General features: G+C 34.7%; 1 protein-coding gene across 1 annotated transcript in view; it reads right to left on the bottom strand.

Moving 5' to 3' along the window:
• si:dkey-12j5.1 (uncharacterized) overlaps positions 1-27,712 on the bottom strand; it is a 100,173-nt gene that overhangs the window by 22,128 nt on the left and 50,333 nt on the right. Inside the window, exon 9 of the mRNA XM_051130958.1 lies at positions 3,099-3,152. Within this exon, the coding sequence (XP_050986915.1) occupies positions 3,099-3,152 (54 nt within the window). The remainder of the gene's footprint in view (positions 1-3,098; positions 3,153-27,712) is intronic.

Genomic DNA, 27,712 nt, shown 5'->3' with positions numbered 1-27,712 from the left:
ACTGTATATATGTTTAAACACTGAATGAAAATGTTGATTATTTAGCTAAAAAATTGCTATAATTATTCAGAATTTATAATAGTTTATGTGTTTTTGGGATAAGCTGTGTCTGTGGTTTAACTAAAACTCAAGCCTTGCTTTCAAATGCAGGTAATACCATTACAGATATTATTACTATTACAAAACATTGACTATTTCTGCACTATATACAAATTTCTGGTCAAATTTCTGCCTTTTGGAAGTTCAAAATCGGGGCACCATATCAGTCAATTATATGGAGAAGAATGCAGAAATGTTTTCCCCAAAAAAATATAATTTCTTTACGACTCAAGAAAGAAAGACATGAACATCTTGGATGACAAGGGGGTGAGTACATTATACATGAATCTTTGCTTTGGAAGTGGACTTCTCCTTTAAAACTGTTTCCTGGCTTTTAACTTTAAAATGGGATTACACAATAGTAAGTTTATTTATTTATTTATTTGTATGTATGTTTGTTTGTTTTTTCTATTCATATATTCATTTGAAATGTAAATGATTCCCATATTCCCCACTGATTACAAATGTGTTGGAGTTACTCCAGGATCAGGGTTTGGGAATACTGGCCTATAGGATAAATGATGTAAAATCTGGCACAGCTTACCCCACTCTCGCCACCATAAATACATAAAAATACATAAAAGTATGCAGAGATAGTCAGTCAGCCACTTGTAATTAACAAAGCAAACTTAAAGCGCATCCTGTGCACTCTGTCAGAACTATAAATATTTGATTTCAGGCAGGATTAAAATAACCTTATTTTGTGGCAAACAGAGAGGGAGAAACAAACAATCGGGCAGCTTTGTTTGTACCCTGAAAAATGAGAACATTGAATAAAGGGAAGTCAGACGCAAATGGGCTGTGGGGAAGAGTGTGTGTGCATGTTTTTGTTGTGCAATGTTGAAGTGCTCTTCACTTTATCACCTACTGTTACACTCTATATCCTCCTCTGATGTCTCAATAACACACCACAGAGAGTTCAAACATCTCTCACTCCCACTCTCTCTGTCTCTTTCTCTTTCACACTCCCTGACTCTCCTGAGCCGAATGTTCAGAACACTCTGTAAGCGCTCTCAATCTGTCAGATATCTATTAGAGAGAAAGATTGTGTGTGTGTGTGTGTGTGTGTGTGTGTGTGTACTGTATGTTTGTGTGTGGGACTAAACTCATAGTGTAGACTAAGGATGGAAATCAAAGGAATTTAATGGTCCGGTCCTGATTCCAACATATCAAAGGACTTTTTTAAACAGCTAGCAGGACTGGTGATAAAAAAAAAAAAAAATCTAATAAAAATAAAATAAAATATTTTAAAGTTATACGTTCATATTCATCAACTCTCAGGATGTTGTTCATATTATATAAGTTTTAATCAAGTCTGAAGAAAAGATCAGAAAGCCTTCTAGTTTAATTACGCTTTTTGTGCTTTTGATGGTTTCTAAAACAATAATTTATGTGGCATCAGGATGTGGGAAAAAGATGTGCTATGTGTATGAGTGTGTGTGTGTGTGTGTTGGTCTGTCAAAATACGATGTCTCAGTATCTCAGTTTCAGCCCTGTGCAATTTCCATAGCTAATAATGTAAAGTGAAGACCAAAGCACTTTCACACAAACAAACTACTGTTTCAGCAGGATACAGCGCCATGTATTATTAATCCAGCCGTCTGAGACAGTGAGCAATGCATCAAATGCTGGTGTCAAACATCCTACCAGGTAGAGCTGGCAAGACGGGCCTGATAATACACAATCACACAAACATGAAACAAACAGGTTACAGATTACAAGTTACCCTATTTGAAATATAATAAGTAGTGTAACTATTTCAATTACTTTATTAAAGTAATGTAACTGATTACATTTGAGAACTTTTTGAGTACTTTTTTTAGGCAGGGTTAACCTTACTGTAGTACTCAACACTAATTACTGTCAGACTTTCAAAATCCTTCATCACTTTAATTAAGATTATAAAAAATAATTTTAAAGCACAGCACAAATTCAGACTTTATCACCTCTATTTACTTTGAGATCGTACTGAGGTTAAATACTAATTTAAAACCATAAGATATAGGGCCACATTTACTAACCACTTACTAAATGTCTTTTGGCGTTAAAAGTTAGTACTGTCAGGATTTACTAAAGACGTGCAATGAAGAATTCGTGCTGAAAAGGCATGGACACTTATTTATTACCCCCTTTATCAAATCGAGCCATTCTCAGATGGCATCACACTGACAGAGGCCGCTCCCATGATAGTTGATTGACATGAGCGTCTTACCTCAGATCAGCTGTAACACTCCGACCTCCATTGTTTCGATGCCGGAGCAGGGATGTATATTAGACAAGAATATCTCTGATTGAGCGATTGAGGTGTTGTGTTTGTTTGTGAAGGGAATGCGCCTCCCGATCTACATAAATGCGTCTGTTCACGCAAATCATTCGTGATCCAGCTTCACTTACAGCAGAAGTGAGAAAATGGGTTTTTTTTATGAATTTCTGCATGAATCATGACAGTCACCTTTCCTAATAATGTGCTAGTTAGCAAGTTTTGCGGATAAACGCGCTAAATGTGGCTGAAGTAAACAATCTCTCAGAGCAGCAGCGAGAAGAGAGGGGCGGAGCGAGCAGAGCTCATTTGCATTTAAAGGAAAAATCCCTCAGAATGAGATGATTTTTTCAAAGCTCATTTTGACAAGGTAAAAAGGGTGTTGTTTTACACAACCATTGAGAATTTTTAGACTTTTCATTAAGACCCTAAAGAATCATATCAACTTGTGGAAAAAATGGGCATCCGATGACCTCTTTAAGTAACTGTAATTTAATTACACATTTTTCTCAGGGACTGTAACAGATTACAGTTACATTTATTATGTAATTAAATTACATAACTCCATTACATGTACAGTAACTAGTTACTTCCCAACACTTGTTATAAGTCATTTATTGTCCTTTATAACACTGTATCATCTGAGTCCGGTATGATTTACTTAGATTAACTGGCTAACGTGTCTATCCCTAAAAGTACTTCTACCATTTACAAAAGATAATAAAAACGAAACACACACCTCCACGACTTCGTCATCCTCCTCCAGGAGATCTTCCAACACCTCTGTGGCCATCTGGAAAAAGAAAACAGCTCTGAAATATGACATGTAACTTCTGGAAAGTGAACTGATTTTTAAATCCAAATAACTGCTCAACAAACAAGAGTTATTTTTGCATAAAAAGATATTGCACTGAGACATTATTTAGATGTCATTAAGCACACCGCCCTGCACGCATCTAGCATTGCCTATTACTTTTAATTATGATTTTTTATTATTAAACCAGCATAAATTGTACATAACGGTGGCATTTGTTATACTGTCTTTAAATGAAATTTAAATAAATATATCTTTTTCGCATTACAGTAATGAGAACTTTGTGTCACAGTGGAAAAAAATGTTAATAGCCCTAAAAACAGGCTCTAACGACTGCAATTACTTTATTTCTGGGTGAATCTTTTTGGGATTTGCCAATAATATGAATCTGAATCAAGTCTGTTTATGTTTGGCTTACGGTCAACAGCACTCTTTTTGCTGAACTTTAATTAAGTGTTGACTGCGCTCTGCTAGCCTGTTCTCAAGGGAGAGAAAAGTGCTTATAATGTAATGATTTTTTTACTCCTTTATCACCTCAGTTCTTATGTTAATTTGTTAAACACAGTCTTTATCTCTCCTTTGAGAGCTTGAGATCTTCATTCCCCTGATCGGTGTTATTGATCTATCCGCTGTCAGCCCCTGCCTATCAGCTTAACCCATTCACCCAGAGTGTTTTAATTAAGCGTCATCAATACATCAGATCAAGAGCAGATAGACAAGGTCAATTAAAGTCAAATATTCAGCCATAAAGACACTTCAGCTCAAAGCAAGCTTCAAAGAATCAGACGAGAGCTGTAATCAGCATGAATCATGACTGTACAATGCAACCCAAGCTAACACTCGACTCTGTACTGTACATTGATTTTCTGATTCACAACAGCAAGTGGAGATTTTTCCTCCACAAAAACATTCAGACCTGCTACAGAGTGCGATTTTTTGACTTCCCAACTTTTAAAACGCGCTAAAGCTCCTTGTAAGTTTCTCCTGATCGATATACTGAGACAGGCTCTCTTGTTATTCCCTCAGGAGGGTCACGGCTTTGGCCAGGGGCCACGGTGACCCCTAAAGCCTCTGTGAACTCAGATGTCAGCCACTCTCAGCATCCCGCTCTCCTCTCGTCCCGCCACACTCACGCCATCCATTTCAACCAGGGCCACAGAGTCAAGATCAAGCTCTCGTATATGTACGCGCTGAAAGGGAGGGGGAGAGCGAGAAGGAGAAAGTACAGCAGCAGGAGAAAAGTGAGGACGGATAGAGCACATCGCTCGATGGATACGTAATTTAAGGGACTGACCAACCAATTTACGATCCTGCAAGGCCATAAAATTCAGCCTGGACTTAATAATAGCACATTTAATGTGACACCTCTGACAATTCCAATCTAGCACAACCACACTCGCCCGCCTATCTGTATCTGCTTTTGTGTGTGCGTGCGCGAGCGACTGTGCATGGCAGAAAGACAGACTGCGTGAGGGAGAATTTATTCTCCTAGCCGGGCTGTGTGAACGCAGAATACACACATACTCGCTTTCGCACCCGAATTTTATAGTCGCACCGTTTATCAAAGGCAACATGGCTGCCACTGGGAGCTAAAAACTTCACTTATATTTAGCCTTTTGGAATGAGGAGGAGCTGAGATAATTACTTTAGGGATTGATGCTCGTGTTCGCTCTCGTTCCTTAGCCGCATATCACTCCCCGATGCCGGCTCGAAGCGCTCAGCAACAGATAAAAGGGACGGATAAAGTCAAATGCTCGGCCCAGAGGAAAACTGCTATGGGGTACGTGGGATTCTCCATTTAAGAAGTTCAAATTGAATGCATAAATCTGCTTGAACGCTTCTTAGATACATACGCGATTACGGACGTCTGACTGCAGCTGGCGGACCAGGAGTTGGTAGCGTGCCCGAGCCCCTGTGGAGGTGTACAGCCCCTGGCAGTGTCGACGCTAACGCAAATCTATCTGATGAAGACGCTCAAGAGAGGTTTTAAAGAAAATGAACGTTTGAAGCAACTGTGGAAAAATAATACCTTCTGATTAGATCTAAATAATGTGGAAAGCCTTAAAGAATGAGTAGTTTTTGCACATAGTGAAAGTAAATTGTGACGTATCGCCAAGCTTTAAAAGTGGCAAAAATATGATTATTACAACAAATTTCAAATCTTTATTTCTTTCATGTTTAAGGGCAGATTTTTGCTCTGAAAGCTGTAGAAACCAGACCATTATTTGTGGTTTTAAAATACTTTTTATGGTCATTATGGTACACTTTTCCAGTAATTTGTCATTGATAAAAAAATATTTTAGTAGAAACATTTCTTCGTTTTTGCATGTTCTAATGAGTGCTATTATTTCAAATTATTTCAAAACAGGTTTGTCGCCTGATAATATTAATAATAATAAATTACTTTTTGTCTTTTAGAAATGCACATTTGAGAGTAGCTTGACTTGATAGTAGTAGTAGCTTCAGTTAGGGTGCAGATGTAAATTTATGTTCATTATCAAAAACAATAACATCTGTAAATATCATAACTATCTAATTTTTATGTGGTGAAATTATTTTTTTTAAATTAATCATTGGTCTTCTGTAGTAGCATACATTTAGACTATGACAGCCATAGTTAAAAATGTTACTGTATGGTTTTTAGTTGTTTGTATGAAAAACAGGAGTCTACATACGTTTAGTATAAATGCGCACACACTATAAATCACAAAAAATACTGTAAATATATTTGACCCTGAATCACAAAACATAAGGGACATAAGGGTCAATTTTTTTTAAAAATTGAGATATGTACATCATCAGAAAGCTGAATAAAAAAGTCTTCCATTGATGTAATCAAAATATTGAGAAAATTGCTTTTGAAGTTGTCCAAATGAAGTTCTTAGAAATGCATATTACCAATCAAAAATTAAGTTTTGATATATTTATGGTAGGAAATTTACAAAATATCTTCATGGAACATGATCTTTACTTAATATCCTAATGATTTTTGGTTATTTTGACCCATACAATGTATTGTTGGCTATTGCTACAAATATACCTTTGCTATTTGTGACTGGTTTTGTGGTCCAGGGTCACATATTTCATTACTCACTTTAATACATTTAATACATGTCTACATTAATAATAAAATATAATAAAATTATATATGAATACCCCACATTTCTGCCATTAAACCATGTTACAGCAGAGGCTGCGTTAGACTTCAACATTGCCCGTCATTTTGACGGACAGGGTCGTAAAAAATCTGTCATAATCTATAATTACCTGTCATTTTAAGTTTCATATTTTAATTAGAGTACCACATTTAACTGCTTTTATTTTTCATCAAATTTTCCCTTTAATCATGAACCTACTGAAAGACAGTGCAGTGTTTAAAAACAACAAAATACATTAGGGCTGGGTAAAAAAGAAAAAATAAGAAGAAGAAGAAGAAACTCAAAATAGATTCTCATTTTAATGAACCAAAATCGATTCTTAAAATCACAATCGATCTCTTGGTCTATGCTGTTTTCAGTTGATGAATGAACAGTATACAGTTAGTCTTTCTTCCAATAAATAGCAATAGGCTAGGCTTTGTTACTTTTGATATGAAACAAAGTACCAAATTTCAAATTCTGTCGATTTCCTTAGGAAATTCAAGCAATAAATACCGTTTTGCCGCTATTTAATGTGGTGTGATAGATCGTTGTAGTTTCTGTAATCAAACGCATAGGAAAACATTCGTGATAGTTTTGTTTTTGTTCTGTATCCTGTGCTCTGCTGCCAGACTGGAGTGCACTCGCCACCAACTGGACAGGGGTGGGAATTACATTTACAATATACAATAGATCACCCTCAGCGTAATCTGTCAAAATGACGGACAACCTTCAGATTTTTCTGTCACTGATAAAAACAATTTCCGTCAATGACGCATAATTTTCGGGTTAACGCAACCTCTTTGATACATATAGTTAGTGTTAATACAGCAAATCCATGGTAAATGATAAATCTGTAGACTGAAAAGCCTGATTGTACAGGTGCGCACAGTGTTTCTCCTGTTTCAGTGCTGTTTCATTGGTTTTACACAGGTTTAAATCACTGAGTCACTGATTAACTAAAAATAACTAGCTCTTGAGTCTTTTGATTGTGAATCAGATCTTGGTATGTTACGAATCAGTCTAGACATTTGAGGGGTACAGCAATGGGAAAGATTTTGAGTGAATAAACGAAGCGTTTAAATGTGATTATTTGACTTATTTAGCCTTGTCCACAAACAAATCTGTTGTTTGGCTTCAAAAGACTGAAATTTAGCACACAAGTTGTATGGAAAACTGCATGATACATCCACAGTGCTTTTCATTTTTAAAGCTTGATAGCCTGTGGCCACCATTCACATGTATGAAAAAAAGCACTCTCTGCTCCTGATTTTGTGAAGAGAGTACGTCATAACAGAAAATCTTTTTTGTCCTTAAATCCATTCTTTCACAAAGAATTATCCTAAATTCTAATAAATACCTTTTTTGAACTCCTCTTTTGTTGGGCTGAATATGAAAAGCTGTGAAAGGGAAATGTTGAATAACCCTATTGTATTTTGCGGGGCTGTAATTGTCAGGTCAAATAAAGGTGTTGTCTGAGTGAGCCTGGAATCATAGGAACGCAGCCATTAATATTAATATGTTCACACTCAGGAGGAGGCCTGTTCATTGAAAAGTGATTATTTCTTTCTTTCAACCCCTGCTTAAGGCTCCTCATAACTCCTATCATTTTTCCTTTCCTATTTGCCTGTCTCTCTTTGTATCTTAAATAGCACATCCATTTGTGTTTAGCCTCACTAGACGTGTTATATATATAAAAACACACACACTCACTGCAGACATACTGTATATACACATATGCATTGTATATAGATGCTTAAGTCATCTACAGTATAAGGTATATTTACTTTAAAGGTATAAACCGGCTTGCTTTGCCTTTAAACTAAGACATACATGAAGAACTTATTCAAACATTACCAAAAGCTTAGTCATAAACCACAACTCTGTTAAATTAAACAAACTTTCATCCCAGGATGCTCCATGAAGTTTTGCAATTCTAGAAAATATATTTAATAATCCATCACTCTCAAAGAAAAATGGTCTAAGAAAATGAAAATATCCCAACTGTGCAAAAGATTCAATTGAAGGCACGACAATGTCTGTGAAGACGCGTTTGGAGCCAATTATATTTCGAATCAAACTGTTCATGAGAAAAACTCCCTTCAAATTCATTCAGTGACCTTTCCTGTTTGCCAAAAACTTAGTTTTGAGTCTTGCTCTGTGCTGTTTGGTCAGCAAACTCCTCTAAATGAAATCCAGTGCTGACCTAATCTTATTTTGAGTCTGACCAAGTTTAAGCACCCTAAGCATTTTTTTGCCCACAGACAAAGCAGATCTTTGACATTTTAGTCCAATTCCAATTTTTTTTAACAGAAAAATCACAACAATCCCCAATAAATGAATGCATTGTTAAAGGTCCACTTAGGTGTGCAGTGTTATTCTGTGTTGACATAATTTCAAATGATACTGGAAGACAGGGCATGACGTATCAAGCAGTCCCGCCTCCTTTTTTAAATAGCCAATAGCATTTCATTTATATCACAGCTTGAGGCAGAGATGTTGAGATCTCTAAAGCTGCATTTGACAGCGTATGACAGCCACAAAATATGGCACTCTGCGCAAGCTTCTAATGGGTCAGATACATTTTGCATTGACTCACACATATGATCCGCTCTGTGCTTTCATGTCTCTGGACCGGTGCAGAATGGGTGCACGCTGTATCCGAAACCAGACTTCATTCGCCACAATGGAAAGTATATTTACACTGTCTGAATCGTTCACTGTCCCCTATAGTCCACTACGTGCCATTTACCATACAGAAAACACAAATTCTGTGAACAAGTGACAAATTTCAGCCGCAGCTTCAGTGTCTATTTATAGCGTAGGGGGCGGAACGCTTCGGATTCTAGAGAGCATTTGATTGGACAGAAAGTTTGATGAGAAGCTGAAGCACAGAGTGATGTCATCAAAATCGTTGATCCATATTAGTGGAAGTTAGAGACTGTACATTTTGAATGCTTGTATCTTATAAATGCGAATTTTGTCATTTTGTTTTGGAGCACACTAGCTTATAAATAACCTTAAGGCTAATATATTCATACTAAAAGCCAAAAAACTATGTGAGGGACTTATGAGTATTACAAGTTACTGTAAGTCCAAGTTTTAATTATAAAACTAATTTAATCCCACTGTATTAAAACACACAGAAAAACACTGCATATTCAATAGACTACTTGCAAATAAATAAATAATTTCTCTCAAAATTAAAATTCTGTTATTTTCTCACCATAATATCATAGACAACCTGGGAAAATTAATGTTTTGAGATGCCAAATGAATATATTCTTTTCCACAGCTGTAAATCCAGCCTAAAACAACACGTACACACACACACACACACACACACCACATGTTGTGTTTCATTGTTTCATGGAGACAGTCCCCAGGCACAATGGTTTTTATACTGTACAAACTGTATTTTCTATCACCTTACACCAACCCTACCCCTAAACCTACCCTTAAAGAAACTTTATACATTTTTAGATTTTCAAAAAATGAATTCTGTATGATTTATAAGCTTGTTTCCTCACGGGGACCTAAAAATGTCCCCACAAGGACATTTTGTCCCCATAACATAGGATTTACCCGGACACACACAAACACACAAATATGCTTAGTTCTTGTAAAAGTCCATCAGATACACTATATTAAAAAAAAAAAAAAACACAATTTGTTGAGTCAACTAAAAAAAAAAAAAAAAAAAAGTTACCCTGCTGCCCTAAAAGTTCAGTCAACTCAAATAAGTTTAGTCAACTTGACATGTTAAGTTGTACTAAGTCACAACTTAGATATTTGAGTTGACTAAACAAAAAATCTGGTTTGTTAAAACTAAAAGCTGAACTTGTTTCCCAGCTGCCTTAAAATTTTAAGTTGAATGAACTCAAATATCTAAGTTGTCACTTCATACTGTTTTTTACAGTGTAGTCTCTTCCAGCCTAAATGGCTGGTTTGCATTCAGAATAAACTGCCATGAAGACCAGACATTACGCCACTAATCAAAAGTTTAGAAAACTTCAGAACTCACTTAAAAGAATTATTTGAAAAGATTCAAACAAATGATAGCTAATGATCACAACATCTATTCTAGGCTGTTCTAAATTCCAGGCATGCAACACTTTAAAGTCGGCACTCAGAAAAACAGACCTGAGAAAGCTTTAATTTACACAAAAATGAAGAGCGTTGAGATTAGACGGTGTGTAATTAAGAGTTTAATGATGTAACAGGCTGTTAAGTGTTGAAAGTTGATGGTATTGATTCTCATTTCTGAAGCCTTTAAAATAACTGCGCTATTGATCTGATTGAGGTAAACAGCTTCTGCAGAGAAGCAATGATAATTAGTCTGTAAAATATGAGAATTACAAATTCTCAGTAACTGATGCAATACAATACAAATGATACTGTTATAAAGGACATGCACGAGTGACCAAAAGGTCAAATCGCAAGAAAATTTATGTTTGAAGGAGAGAATGAATAAAGGCCAAGACGTAGAGACTATCATAAAATATAGATCTGCCACAAAAGGAGACTATATTCTAAATTGCTCACTTAAGTTTAATTTGGTCGTCTCTTTAGCGGCACACCAGGCTGACCCTGGCAATGAAAAAGCCTATTGTCTGACTCTGTTAAACGCTGGCCCACACAGCCCCTCATTATGACATCATTAGCCAGAGAAGACCGCAGCTCTGCTAAATGACCTTTAGAACAATGCCGGCCCATCAGTCTGTTTCAGAGCCGCAGCGCCGGCCTGTCAGGAGAAACAGCGGCAGGGTACGGGCCGCATTGTGCTCGTCGTCTCGGAGAGTGTTTTAAACGAGCTCTGGATATGATGACACGCTCTGTGAGAAGGAGCGCTCTGACAGATCGCCTTGTGTGGAGAGCGCACGAGGGACGAGCGATGCTTTTTCTTGTCTTCTAACAGAGGTGAAATTGCTTTTTACTACACGTTTAAGAAAGTTGAAGGTGAGATTGAGCATTTTCTCTCCGTCTCGCACATACACGATTGTTCTTGGTGTGTGTCGGTGCAGCGGCAGCCGCCACAGCGGCAGCGCTATTGATTTTCAAGAAGTGATTGCGAGCGGTGAAGGTCAGGGTACAGACGTTAAATCAGACGGGGCAAGAAAAGGAGCCGTAGAATCGCTCTACACACACAGGTGTAATCACACATAATCCTTATGGAACCAGAATCCTATTTCTGCATTCTACATATCCGACATTTTGCCTTTAGGGGACGACACTTAATTAAAGGCGAACGGAGAAGAGAGCGTGGAGGTTGAGGATATAGATGTTTGTGAACCTGCAGATGCCACACAACTGATATGGTAAAAACAGCTCTACATTTAGAAGAAAAAGACCAACTCTGCTCTATTTTTCAAAAGTTCAACAACACAAACTCCACCAGAAGTTTATTCACTAGATGCAGTCCATCTCCCTGAAGTCACACTTTACAAGGTCCCAAACAAAATCTATAAAAGGATTAGTATGTTAGACTGACCCCGTACTCTTTCGGTCTTGTTGACTTATCAATAATACAGGAAGGCCTTCTCCGTGATGAGACCAGAGCCTCGGGTCTCTGTTCATTTTTAGGTGTCAGCTTGATTCCTGCTAATGCTGGATTACATTTAATTTTAAAAAGCAAGTGGGAATTCTGACTTGGAAGCTTGCGCTGGAGATCAACAACCTTGCTTTTGTAGACAAATATAGTTATAACAGACTCATTTAATAATTTCATTTGTTTAAAAAAAAAAAAAAAAAAATATGGCAGGGTGAATTTAAAAAAAAAAATAGCAGAAAATGTGAGAGAAAATTTTGAGATATATATATATATATATATATATATATATATATATAAAATAAGCATAATAATTGTGACAAAAAGTTAAAACTATGAGATGCAGGAATTATGACTTGCGTCTTAAGATTAGAACAAAGCCAAAATTATGTCAAAAAGTCCACATTTTTGATAAATTAAAAATAAGGAACTTTATTATCATAATTATAACAGAAAATAATAATAATAATAAAGCCAAAATTATGGCAAAAAGTCGAGTTGAGAAAAGTTGAGAAAATTGTAGAAAATAATGTCTGCATTTTTCTTTTCTTTCTTTTTTTTTTTTTTTGATAAATTAAAAATAAGGAACTTTAAAAATTAAAACTTTATTTGTGGCATAAAAATTAATTATAACATTTCAATTATAACATTAAAACAATTAAATATAATTTTTTTTTTTTTTTTGATACATTAAAAATAAGGAACTTTTTCTTATGGCCCACTGTCCATAAGAACCAAAAAACGAAGACATTCTGTGGTAAGGTTAAAACTACGAGATAAAATAGACACGTCATAATTCTAACATAAAAACAATCATAACAAAGCCAAAATTATGTCAAAAAGTCCACCTTGAGAAAATGTGGAAAGTAAATTTGGATATTTTTTTGATAAATTAAACATAACTTTTACCTTAATTTTTTTTTTTCCAGTAAGGAAGCCCATTGCACAGGACAACCAAAAACCAAAATCATGCTTTGGCGAATAATAATTGTGGCATAAAAAGTCAAGATCAGTAGATAAAATGCAGAATGACATGTTGAGAAATTGTGGAAAATAAAGTTTACTTTTCTTTTCTTTTCTTTTCTTTTTTTTTTTTTTTGATGATTTAAAAATAACGAACTTAAAAGTTTTACCTTTACATTTTTGCTATTTCTTTCCAGTATGGAAGCCCATTGTGCTTGAGAACCAAAATTTTAGAAAGAAAATCATGCTTTGGTAAATAATAATTGTGGCATAAAAAGTCAAAATCATGACATAAAATGCACAAGACATGTCAAATATAACATTAAAACAATTAAATGTGAAAAATAAAGTTTGCGCTTTTTTATTTATTAAATTAATTAAAAATAAAGAATAAAATTTAAAGGATAAATTTTCAGTTTTTTCAGTATGGAAGCCTGTTGCGCATGAGAACAAAAAAAAAAAAAAAAATCATGCTTTGGTAAATAATAAGTATGGCATAAAAAGTCAAAATCAATTATAACATAAAATTCTAACATAACAACAATCATAATAAAGCCAAAACCATGTCAAAAGTCCATGTTGAGAAAATCTGTGGAAAATTTCTTGTTTTTTTTTTCTTTTTAAATAAAAAAACTTTATAAATGAACTTCATAAATGTCATATTTCTGGCATAAAAATAATTAGAACACAAAGCCAAAATTATGGCAAACAGCCAAAGTTATAAGATAAAAGGTCAATTGTGTCATAAGGACTCAACTGTCATAATTGTAGTTTATGTCATTATGTCATTATTATTTGCTAAACTAATTTTTGTGTCAATAAAGGGCCTCCCATATTCCAAGGCACCTCGAGTATGCAGAGAATTTTGTTGTTACAGTAAAAAGTAATAAAAAAAAAAAAACATGCAATCTTCTGAGCATCAGAGTCTAAAATGTGTTATGCTGGAATGCCGCATAACAGAGGGGCTTCTCAACATGGATCTGCTTATAAAAGAACAATCACCAGGTGCTGACGTAACTGCTCATACACTCCCAGCATAGAAGTTATTCTGACCACTTGTTAACCACATGCACACACACATCAAAAGCCATGGACAGGTTGTCAGGCAGCAGATGTGGCAGCAGGTTATTGAAGCCAGACATTATTAAACTCTCATTAGTGCTGAGAACGCTCTCATTCATTCCCTTCCTCACACACTTTCTTTTTCCCGTTCTATGAGGTCAGCAGGTGTCTCGGGCTCTGTAGGGCCTGTCTGAACGTAATTAAGATCTGCTCGTTAAGATGTTGCTCAGACCGGTAACGCTGTTGGCATGGCGACCGCCCGCTGAGGAGCTGTGCTGATCGAAAACCTCTTAGTGATATCATCTCAGCATGATGTCGCTGACTGAAGATAAGTGAGTGATGTCATCACTGCGCTCCCCAACAGAGTTCCCACAGCTGATGAGTTAAACGTCTGCGTGTGTCGGTTCATTCGCGAATCTGAGGTGAGGGGGCTTGAAGGACAAGAGTGCTAAATGACACTACATGTTTGGCAGCCTGATGAACCTTCGCTTCAGTGTGAACTCAAAGATTTATATATATCGTAAGTTTGAGACTACTGGTGCCAATTCTTCTATTTTGGATTTTTCTAATTAAATAACTTTTAAATAAATTTTAACTTAAATTGTTTTAATGAAACAAAACATTTCAAATGGTCACAGATCAGAATCTAGAAATAATTATTCAAAACAGAATATGAATAATATAAATCACAAAAAATACGCAAATGTAAACTTAAAAAGTAAAACAATAAACTACAAATATATAAATATAAATAAAATCAAAAATGTATTTATTTTTTAAAAATGTTATACTCATACTGTACACACACATTGCCGTTCAAAATAACTATTTTCCGTTTCTGCCACTTTATTAAAAATAAAAAATAAAAAGGTAATTGCGATTTTGTAATCTCACAATTCTGACTTTTTTCCTCGCAATTGCAAGTTTACATCTTGCTTTTCTGACTTTTTTTTTCTTAGAATTGCGTGATGTAAACTCAATCAACTGCAAGTTATAAAGCCAGAATTGCAAAACATAATATGAGAAATAAAGGCAGAACTGAAAAATATAAACTCACAATTCTGACTTTTATTCTCAGAATTGCAACTTTATTTCTCAGAATTGCAAGTTTCTCACAATTCTGACTTAATAACTAATAAATTTAAAAAAAAGTCACCATTGCAAGTTAAGTCAGAATTGTGAGAATCTTGCAAAAAAAAATCTTTCTGACCTCAAACTGTTTAATTGGTAGCGTATTTTTATCTCTAAAAGTAAATGAGAGGAAAACAGCATGAATTGATTTCCGTCTTGTTTTGATTCTTACAAAATGAAGTTGACACTTCAGTCTATTCAGGCAAAGTGCTTGAGAATCATCCAGACTTATGATGGAGCAAACAGAAAAAAATTAATTTTTTCTGAAAGGCTGAAAAATATCTCTAAGCCATTCCAAAGCTTAGGCTAGTTTCAAATCTTTTTTTTGCCTATTTAGCTAAATAAATGAGACTTGTATTAGTCTCTCATAGCGTAACTATACAAATGAAACATATGAATGCATTCTGAAGCAGATGAGGTATTTAACCTTCAGCTGAAAGTGTTTTACAACAACTTCATTTTGAGGATTCAAGTGTCTAGAGTGCCTGATACATTAACCTCAAGACTGCAGGAGTGATCACGATTTGGGAGACCGATTCATAACAAACAGGGAAAGCCCAGGAAATGTAACAATTTCCAGATGAGAGAAGAGAGTGAGCAACAAACAGAATACAATATTCTATGACAGAGTTCTGCATCCCCTAGGATCTGATTAGATTTGCTGAGGCGCCGGGGTAAATTTCTGATTTGTAAGCGCGAGCGGGCAGTATTCCTAAGAGTTGTCTGCGGTAGCGGACAGTCTGAGAGTCGTTTTTAATAATGCATACAGTTCTTGGGTCCCTGCAGTGTCTGACAGATTCCTGCAAATCAATCCTTTTGAACTGTTTGTTTCAGCGAATCGCATCAAAAATCTGATTCAACTGTAAGTCGTGTTAGAATGTTAACATGAGTCTTTTCTCTTTTCATAAGAGCACCAGCATAGAGGGTCAGCGATGAAAGAAAATAATTAAGCTGAAGGCAGGGGAGCACAAGCTGAAAACTCAAAAATAAATTGAAACTCTAAAATCAGTCCTGTAACATATGATGTAAACTCAGCCAATCACGCACATTTGTGCCGATTCGAGCGGAGAGAACATCGTGATGCATGTAATAATCCTTTAGAAAGAGTGTTGAATGGCACTAATGTTGCTACTTTGATCCTCCATAAACACGCTGACAGACAATTAACCTCCTCTCAACGCTTTCATCAGTCAACACTGAGCAATGGCATATTCTTCCCTGTTGGCAACGCTGAGCGCACATCTGCTCGGATGTCAGGTGGCGATGACTCCTTGATAATCTCATCTTTAGGAAAGATTATGGGTTCTTCCTGAGATTTTCTGCCTCTAATTACAGAATTTTCCAAACTGAATGAGCTGGCTCTGTTTCCCTGGTGATTAAGACTTCAGTGGTGGAGTGTGATTTTTACTGCGCATAATTTGAGGCGAGGGCTGAATTCAATCCTAATCGACAATGCAAACCACTATAAGATGCAATAATCACAAGGGATAGATTGCTAATGTTTTGTCAGAGCTGTGCTCAAGTCCCATCTGCTGCCCTACAAAAAAAAAAGACATTCAACATGAAATAAAGTCCCTTTTCAATTTATCCTACGGCTGCTGAGATGCTAGTCATCAGAGGTATTTCTGACCACACAATGCTTTTTAATGTCGTCTGGCTTTGGGACAAAAGAGAGCGAATTTACACTTGTGTAAAACAATTTATATGATCTATTTTTTTCAACTGTATTTTTTCAAATAAATCGGCATGGGTGAATTAAATTGTACAGTACAGTAATGTATTATTAGGTTTTAAATCACTAGGATTACAAAATATTTCTATTTCAAATAAACTTTAATACTTTCTTTTCATCAAACAATCCTGAAACAAATGTATTATAGTTTTCACAAAAGCAATTTTCAACAACATGTGTTTCCTGAGCACCAAAACAGCATATTAAAATGATTTCTGAAGAATCATGTGACTGAAAAATTGAAACCTGGAGTAATGGCTGCTGAAAATTCAGCTTAGCCTCAAAGAATCAAATAAACATTTTAAGATATATTAAAAACAAAGCTATTTTGAATTCCAATGATATTTCACAATATTACAGTTTTTACAGTATTTGATCAAATAAATGCAGCATGAAATTAAAAAAAAAAAAATCCCAAACACTTGAACAGTAGTGTACGATGACATTTTAGTGCCATGTTAACAAAATTTAAAAAATCTGATTACAAGATTAAAATCATAATATTTAGAGAAAAAAAAGAAAATTACTAGAATGAAGTTATAAGAATATTATGAGAATAAAGTAATAGCAATACGAGAATAAAGTCTAAATATTTTGAGAATAAAGTCTAAATTACAAGAATAAAGTTGTAACATTTTGAGAAAAAGGTCAATTTTACTGCAATAAAGTCATGATATTTTGAGAAAAAGTAAAAATTACTTAAAGTCGGAATAATTTGAGAAAAAAGTTAAAATTTCTAGAATAAAGTAGGAACATTTTGAGAATAAAGTTGAAATTAAAGGAAAAAAGTCAAAACATTCTGAAAATAAAGTCAAAATTACGAGAATAAAACCTAAATATTTTGAAAAAAAAAAAAAAAAGAGTCAAAACTACGAGAATAAAGTGTAAATATTGAAAAAGTAAAAACAATGACAGTAAAATTTTGAAAAGTCGAAATTCTGAGAATAAAGTTGTAGTAATACGAGAATAAAGTCTAAATATTGAGAATAAAGTAAAAATTATGAGAATAAAGTGTAAATATTGGAAATAAAGTAAAAATAATGACAGTAAAATTTCGAAAAGTCGAAATTCTGAGAATAAAGTTGTAGCAATACGAGAATAAAGTTTAAATATTGAGAATAAAGTCAAAATTATGAGAATAAAGTCAGCAATATGAGAATAAAGTCTAAATATTTTGAGAATAAAGTCAAAATTATGAGAAAATATGAAATTATGAGTATAACCTATATTGCACATACCAATGGCCAGGATTGGAAGCATGAGCTTTCAAATTCTGTCTATTGTATAGTGAAATACAGACAATATTTCTTGTAATAATGTGTTTTTCACATTCTTTGATGTGGCATGACAGATCGCTTCATTCGACACAGTTTAAGTGACATGTAAATAAATCATCTTTTCAATTACAATGAGACATTGGTTTAATTAAATTGAAATTTTTCTTTGTGTAAATTTTGTAATTTTGACTTTCTCAAAATATTTTATTTTAATTCTCATCATTTTGACTTTTTCAAAATATTTTGACTGTTCTTGTATTGCTACGACTTTTCAGAATATGAACTTTATTCTCAAACTATTTAGACTTTATTCTTGGAATTTTGACCTTTTTTTGTCAAAATATTATGACCCTCGTAATCTTATTAGTTATAGTTAGTTATTATATATAAATAAATTGTTTAAACTAAGTATTAATTATAAACAAACAAAAATATATATATATATATAAAAACTAAGCATACATAAACTATTCACGATTCCAGTCAATGTTTCAGTCCGTGTATCTCAATGTTGTCACTTGTTTATTTTCATTCCCTCTTCTCTCTGCTTGTTTATGAGTCACAGCTATGCTTCATGTAATAAATTGTGGCATAAACAATAATAATGTGTTATCATGCAGCACACATTCTCTGGTAGTTTTAATGCTTGTAAGTGTGTGAACATGTTTCCGGGCTGCCAGTAAAAGCAGGCAAGCTTTTAGAGAGGACTGATAAGCTGAAGAGGGGAATACCGTTCCTTCATTTTTATGATTTAATACTTTTCTATAAGCCATCCAGCAAACCCTGTGATGGCGTATGAACCCTCTAGCTATAGCAGCACACATGATTGAAAACTCCACTATAAGCTTATGTTTGCAAGCATGTGCAGTATAAACCAGAGCTCAACAATAAGGATGGCCCAATGCCTCAGGCCAGTATGAAAAGTGTTTCGGCCCGGGCCAGTTAACAGAACTGCCACTTGGCCTATTGGGCCATTTAATTGCACACTTAAAGGATAGTTCACGCAATGTCGTTCCAAGACCTGTGTTCATATTCAGAACACAAATTAAGATATTTTTGATTAAATCCAAATGCTTTCTGACCCTACATAGACAGCAATGCAACTGAAACGTTCAAGGCTCAGAAAGGTAGTAAGGACATTGTTAAAATAGTCCATGTGACGTCAGCGGTTCAACCGTAATGTTATAAAGCTACAAGAATACTTTTTGTGCGCAAGGAAAATGTGTGCTTACTAAAATGTTGTTGTTGAAGTGATAATGTTGAACCACTGATGTCACATGGACTATTTTATCAATATCCTGACTACCCTTCTGTGCCTTGAACATGGTAGTTGAGTCTAAAAAAGCTTTAAAGTTGGTAATTAACCATGTCAAACATGTTTGTATCACAAGTGCACAAGTTTTTTTTTTCAGAAAACAAAAAGACAACTGCATACACATTTGTATTCTACGCATAGAATGACAGCAGCTAGGAAATGTAAGAACCACTTTTGGCCATTTGTGAAGTCAGAATCAGACTTTGAGAAGAGATAATAAGGCAGAAAGAAATCAGAACGGGTCAAGACCAGCAATCTCCAGATACGAGACTGAACATCCCAACCATTCAACCATGAAGCCAGTCTTTTTAAAATGTTAGCCATTTTAATGACTAGAATAATGCCTTGCCTTCAACTTACACAGACAGATAATTTCAGATGTTAGACAGCCAATCAAGTCTTAACCCTAATTCAATGTTATATGAAAAAAGACTAAAAAAGAAAGACCTAAATGTCCAAAGGAGCAAAGATACAAAGGATGATAAGATTGTCTTTTACAAAGAGGATATTAGGAAGGAAGATTTCTGTTGCGACTGAAGCAGTAAAAGCTGTCTCCACAGGGACACGCAGAGATGATCTGTCATTTCCTTTAGACAGACTTTTGTATACACGACTGGCTGACGCTCTCAAATATACATCTGTATTCTACAACCACGCCATAGTTCAAATCAGAAATTCCAACTACCGCCAAGTCCTAACGTTACCTTCGATTTTTCAGTAAACAAACTGACACCTTTTGAGTGCAAACCTGAGGACTGTAACTTGTGATATCGTGCCATATTTTGATTAATATTAAGATCAATAGAATAAATCAGGATGGTATCAAGATCAAAAGACAAATCAGAAAGTGCATCAGTCCCTTGACAGGCCTGCTTGCGTATCTGTGGAACGACCCTACGAGGAAACACATTCACCACAACAGTAATACTGAGAAAGGACTGCACTTGTTATTCAGCAAAATTTGCCTCCTTTCACCTCTCTCTCCTGTTGGTTTTCCACGAACCAATCTAATCTAGGCAAATACATTAAACAAATGTCATGTTAAAATAGCCGGATTGGATCTAGGCAGATTTGAGAAAAAAAAAAAAAAAAAAAAAAAAGAGAGAGAGAGAGAGAGAAAGAGAGAGAGAAGACACTGTATTACAAATTAAAATATTCTCTAGAGACGCGTCTATCCGTGCTTCAGTCAAATTGACATAATATGAATTCAGAACAAATTTAATCAGCTTTTGTCTTCCTCGCTAGAACAAACAAACCAAAAGTGAAATGTACAGATGGAAACACAGGAAAACAGATAATTATGTGTTAAGTTGATTAAGGTTTGTCCTAATTCAGTTTGATTAACTGGAACACTGACGTGAATCGTGGTGACAAAAAGCAACGGATGATTTTTATTTATTTATTTATTTTTACAGGGTATCAATAATGTAATAAATAAGCACAAAATGTACATTTACGATACAGTATATGAGAAAAAGACTGTGGACACCAACATTTTTTGTAGACCAGTAACACCAGTGAAAACAGGTTAAAAAAAAATAATAAAAAATATGAGCTATTTTATCGACGTCCTTACCAGTGTTGGGGGTAACGCATTACAAGTAATGCGAGTTACGTAATATTATTATATTTTACAAGTAACTAGTAAAGTAACGCATTACTTTTTAACTGACAAGAAAATATCTGAGTTACTTTTTTCCAAAAAGTAACGCCAGTTACTTTTCCCCCCATTTATTAATTAAAAGCTCATCTGTCCCCATGTTGAGAGAAAATCGAGAGAGAAAAATGTTAGTTCTAGAATAAATGTGAACATGCATTAATTAATCTCAATCACAAAAAAAACAGATTCAGTATTCCTCAAAATTAATAAAAACAGTGAAATTCAACTCGCAATCCTGCAATAATTAAATGTTAAATAATAAAAATATCCTTTATGCATTAATCCCATTTTATTAACCAATGTCTTTGCTGCCGACCTTTGATGATCCAATTCAACCATTCTAATAAGCAAAAATTACTCAATATAATCTAACATTTGTTTTGACATTTTTTCTTCTTAGTCTACTGTATAGACGTGAATTTACTTTTCTCAAAGCCTAAGGCTTTGCAAAGTACTCTCTTTTGGCAGTACATTTGCCAAAAATAGAACTTTTTATATTAAAAACAAACAAGCAAGCCCTGCCCAGATTTAAAAAGTTACGCAAAAGTAAAGTAACGCATTACTTTCCATAAAAAGTAACCAAGTAACGTAGTTAGTTACTTTTTTAGGGAGTAACTCAATATTGTAACTCATTACTTTTAAAAGTAACTTTCCCCAACACTGGTCCTTACTACCTTTCTGGGCCTTAAACGTGTCAGTTGCGTTGCTGTCTATGCAGTGTCAGAAATCTCTTGGATTTCATCCAAAATATCATATAAGATAAACAAAGCTCTGACGGGTTTGAAATGGCATGAGGGAGGGTAATTAATGATAACATTTTTGGGTGAATTATCCCTTTAATGTATTTAACACATAAATCTAACAGAACTTTTCTGATATGAAAGTGACCATTTATAAAATCTGGTTAACGGTATACAGGGGTTGGACAGTGAAACTGAAACACCTGGGTTTAGACCACAATTAGTATGCCGTTTGGCTTCCTTTTGCAGCCAATACAGCATTATTTCATCTTGGGAATGACAAATACAAGTCCTGCACAGTAGCCAGAAGGATTTTGAGCCATTCCTTTCGCAGAACAGTGGCCAGGTCACTATGTGATGTTGGTGTATGAAAACATTTCCTGACTCGCTCCTCCAAAACACCCCAAAGTGGCTCAATAATATTCAGATCTGGTGACTGTGCAGGCCATGGGAGATGTTTAACTTTACTTTCATGTTCATCAAATCACTCTTGTCACCAGTCTTGCTGTGTGTATTGGTGCATTATCATCCTAATACACGGCACCACCTTCAGGGTACAATGTTTGAACTATTGGGTGCACATAGTCAACCTTCACACTCTGCTCTTATTGGTGGAATGTGCGATCAGTAAAGACTGGCCACCAGGCTGCATAAATATAGCCATGAAACCTTCAACACTATATTGGCCAGTGTTTCAGTTTCATTGTCCAACCCCTGTACATGCTGTGCAATTTTCTTGACTTGATTTTTACACATCATTTAAATATTGTGGAGAAAGGTGTTGTGTTACTGAAGAATGCTCGCTAATTACTAGCTCTATATCTGGAGGCTGACATTTAGAGTATTATGTAAATACCACTGATGTCATTATTCACTCTTGAAGTGATGGATGGACAAGTATCGGCCCATTTGTGGCTTTTGTTCCCTTGGGAGCAGACAGAAATAATGAAGTCAGACCCCTGCATGCACATACAGCATCTGTCCCGAAGGCACAGGTCAGCCTAGCACTTAGTCTTTAACTAGGCCTATTATTTAAGGTTAATTAATGTTGTGTAAAACAGGAGAAAAAAATTGGTGTGTGCAACCAGATGTGTTTAGTTGAGCTTTCGTATTTTGGTCAGCAAGATAAATTATGACCTATATAGTCTGAAAGATTCTGGGGCAAATTTACCCAACACTTGCACTATGTGGTCACATTATGTGGTAATCCAGCATATTTCTTACTTCACTTACTGCCCTCAGAAGTCTATTGCTAAATGATGAGATCATTTCAGATTCAAGAGCACATACAGTACAAATCAGATAGTATTACTTTGATCAAATTAATTCAAAAAGTGTTCACAGATTTTAATTCAATAATTAGATATAATTCACCCAAAAATGAAAATGTTGTCATCATTTATTCACCCAAGAAAATACTGAAACGTTGGTAACACTGTATTTTACGGTTTCTTAACTAGTTGCTTATTAGCATGCATATTGCTAGAATATTAGCCATTTATTAGTACTAATTAAGCACATATTAATGCCTTATTCTACATTCTATACCCAATACCTAAAAAGAAAGCCGAGAGAAAAGAAAACAAAAGAGTAGAACAAACTAGTGTTAGAGACCTTTTTTTTGGTAATTGTATAATAAATAAAAAGAAAAACAAATAGAATACAAAAAGAATAGAGAAGCTTCACAGCTATTGGTTTATTTTCAGTTGGGTGCAACAAAGGTAATGAAAAGAACCAGTTTTTTTGTTTATAAATTTGACTATATTGAAAACAATATTGACTCTTAAATCCCAAGAATCAATTTACTTTTGCCTGTTTTCAGTTAATAACAGAACACTGTAGCACACCTCACATCCGAAAAATTACAATAAATTACGTGTTGTTACTTTTGATATGACACAAAGTCTCAGATTTCAAACTCTTTCATTTTATTACAACATTCAAAAAATAAATATTGTTTTGGCGTTGTTTAATGTGGCGTGACAGATTGCTGTAGCACCACAGTTGAAGAGAAGTGGCAGAACAAAGCACACATGAACATGATCGTTTCCTCCGCTTTGACCAGTTTCAGCATGAAATAAACATGAATGAACATCCGAAGGTATGTTAAAATAAAGAGTTTTTAACCTTCAGTATTATAGTAATGTAGTACTCATACTAACTGTCTCTCATGTACATTTTACAGAATAAGTTGAGAGATTTTTTTTTCCTTTAGAAAATCTGCCATGTACTCTACCTGACACACATCCAAAATAATCAATATTAAATCAAATTGAATCGCAAGCTTGTGAACCAGAATCGAATTGAATCATGAACTTTGTGTTAAAACCCAGCCCTACCGCGCATTTTGATTACATGATAAATGAGTGATAGAAATGCCAAGTTTCCAATCTTGATTCACAAAAAATTCTTACACTTGCTTGAGGTGGTATTTGACTTGTGCAAAAAAGGTTAATGCGAATAATGGGAGATGAAAACGCATTTTCCGAATAAATTCCTTCATGCGCATCAAAAAAGTCATGTGACTTTGCACAATGGGATGGCATAACCTGACTAATCAGGTTACATTTCTGTATAATTACCTCCAAAACTGTCTTACACAACTGCTTTTCCAAAACAGCAGGCATCCACTTCCGAAAGCAATGACCGCATTTATTGCATTTCGTTTCCTCGCTCTAAGATGCAAGTAATTTTAAATTTTAAAAAATATTATATTTAGTCGCTATTTAGTCGTGATATTTAGTGCCAGCTTATCAGGAAGTTACGATTTTCTTCTATTTGAAACCATCTTGTTAGATGGAAGCGGTGATTATTCGCAAATGTTGTATGCAATATTCTAATTTTGCGCTAGGGCTGGGCGATAAATCGAGAATGATAATTATCGCAAGATATGAATTTCCTTGATAAACGATAACCAGAGGTAGTTTATCAGGTAACACAAATCTGTTTCTTGATTTTAAACAATATTACTCATTAAAGCATGTAAAACTAAGAAATTAAGATATTTATTTTGTTAAGGAAAAATGACCGAAAAGGAAAGATTTCAAAAAACATGAAGTGTTTGTCATGTTCTGACCATAAAGAATATTTTAAAGCCACTTTTAACCGTCTGGTTTTTAAAACTTTCACACTGTAGCAAAAATCTGCCTTTAAACTTGAAAGAAATAAAAATTTGACATTCATCGTGATAATTATCGATACTGACTAATATGAAAAAAAATTATCATGATAATTTTTTGGCCATATTGCCCCCAGCCCTAGGTTGGGCAACAAGGCAAATGTAAATCTTGTTTTTTTTTTTTTTTTTTTTTTTTTTTCTGAACGTTTGACCGATTCTCGACTTTTTAACTAGTCAACTTTAAAATGTAAGTACGACATATTTCAAGTAACTTTTTCTTTATTTACCCTCTAGTTCTCTAGCTCTAATTTTATTCCAATGCACCACACATAAAGTTGTCAACATGATAAACAAATCACTTGTTAAATATCTTTGCAGAAAAGATGCATAAACTACAATCTTGTACAAACTTGTCTAATACATATTATACGTTCAGAAATAATCCCAATAAAAATGCATTTAAAAAAAATCCTAAAAAAAAAATTTAAATTCAAAATGGTAAAACACCATTATACTATTATTAACAATACATGTTCTGTAAAACCAATGAACAGCAGCTTTCAGCCTGTCATCATGATGCAAACATGAAATATCAGACATACAGTAGTAATTTTTCAGTTTTTTCAATGCGCTGCTTTTCCATAGTTTTTTCTATGTAAATATGGTTGCGTTTAACTGCTGCATTTGTGTCTATTGTAGCGTCTCATGCATGAAACGCATTATAAAACTATAGCTATACTATACTATAACTACTATTATAAGACTAATTTGGGACAAATTCTGAGGCAACTTATAATTTATGTAGTGAACTCGAAAACAAAAGCAGACACCACATTCAAATAAACATTATTAGCAAGCGCTATTTATTCTTAGTGAATTACCCCTTTGAGAGATCTTAACATATTCTCTCTCACTCTCCAACATATTCATGCATCAACACACACACGACAGGCATATTTATGACCTTTTAAAGTGATAAAAAGATTAAGCATCTCTGATGAAATGTGATAAAAGAAGACCCATGTGTGACAATTTCCACAAGCCACAGCCTGCGGAAGTCCAAAACTTAACACAAACAACACTTCTTTTGGTGTCTAAATTTAAGACGTACGCATTCCCTGCCAGTGGCATGTTGTAAAGTTGATAACATAATGCGATTAACATCTAATATAATCTTATCTCGGCAGAAAAATAATTATGGAGAGCATGCTATAACACTAGCCAGTGGGCTGTGCTTCTGTGCACACCGCTTCCTGACATCCGATCTTTTTTTATCCCCCAGCAAAAAGGGAGGAAGACAAAAATACACGGATGCACACAGGCCCGTGGAATAAAAACAAAGCAGCAGAGTGGATCGAATCATTTTTCACTGTAACCGGACATAAATCGGCAATGTGAACAGGGTGCTCAGCCATGGATGCAAAATACAAACACACAAGGCAGAAACAACAACATTACATCTTCACTAGCACATTTTCTATGACAGGAACTGATAAAAATATTTCCACGGTTACTTCGGCACGGTTAAATCCAGTGAAATGGAAAACAGAGGAATATCTCTTTCAATCTAGCGCAGAGATTCAGAAACGTCGAAATTCACACACAGGAGAATTAAAGTGCTTCTTATTTTTAATGAGTTTCAGTTTAAATGTTAAACACTTCTCAAAGCTTCAAAGACACTAGCTTTTCATATTCAGGCATATCCGTCTACGTCCTGTCAGGATGTATCCCGTTTATTGATGAAGCGCTAATAAGCGATGATTAACTGTGCTTTAATTAGACAGCACTGATAACAAATTCCCTTGTCTACATGTTTTTTAGACAATAGGAAGTGACTGGCGATCTATACGTTCACTCACACCACCACCCACACACAGCAACCCGTTCTTTTTTCCTCCAACACACACACACAGACTTAAAAAAGCGGACCTAACTGTACAAAACGCTCTGCATTGTGGGCTCATCCATAATGGATTTGGATTGTGGAAGGATGAATGAATCTTTAACCTTATGACGCAGCCCCCTCAGATCAGCTTTACCCTGTCATGTATTTTTCATGGGACCACAAGTTGTTTTATTCATCTTTGTTTTTTAAGGTGGGGTCCTGGAGGGCAGGGACACTATGGAGGTTCAGGTCACAAAGAGTAAACACTTCAAACATCAGCTTTCACACATATGTTGTTCAGTAAGGTTGAAAGTTGAGAAAAGAGAGCCAACAGTTTACAGAAAACCCGGGGAATGGGGATTTATTAAACGTCATGCTTTATAGACCTTCAGCCCTCCTGACGATACTTTGAGAGGGCAGGTGGGTCCTTTCAGTGGCGTGGTGTGATTTATAGTCTAGTTAAAGCCAACAAAAACCTGCAAACACACCAAGCGCAGGTGCTCTCTATGAGGCCCTGCGTGATTATAACCCTCTACCGGTGCTGGTTGTGATTGAGGAATATAAATATTAAGCTAGTTAGTAATGTCTGACTTGTTTAGTTGGACTAAAAGAGTCTTAAAATGTGTCAAGGCTGTAATTACAGTGCACCTTCTATCCACTTTAGATGGTATTTAATATATATAACTTTTAATAAAAAAAAAAAAAAAAAAAAAAAAAAAATATATATATATATATATATATATATATATATATATATACACATACATATATATATATATATATATATATATATATATAATTTAGGGCTGTCAAATGATTAATCACGATTAAATCGCATACAAAATAAACATTTGAGTTGCCTAATATATGTGTGTGTGCTGTGTGTAATTATTATGTATATACAAATACAAACACAATGTATATATTTAAGAAATATTTACAAGTATATGTCTATTATACTTTTTATATAA

Source organism: Labeo rohita, chromosome 16 (genome assembly GCF_022985175.1).
Source record: "Labeo rohita strain BAU-BD-2019 chromosome 16, IGBB_LRoh.1.0, whole genome shotgun sequence".
Lineage (NCBI taxonomy): Eukaryota > Metazoa > Chordata > Actinopteri > Cypriniformes > Cyprinidae > Labeo > Labeo rohita.
This window is presented reverse-complemented; position numbering and strand designations above follow the sequence as displayed.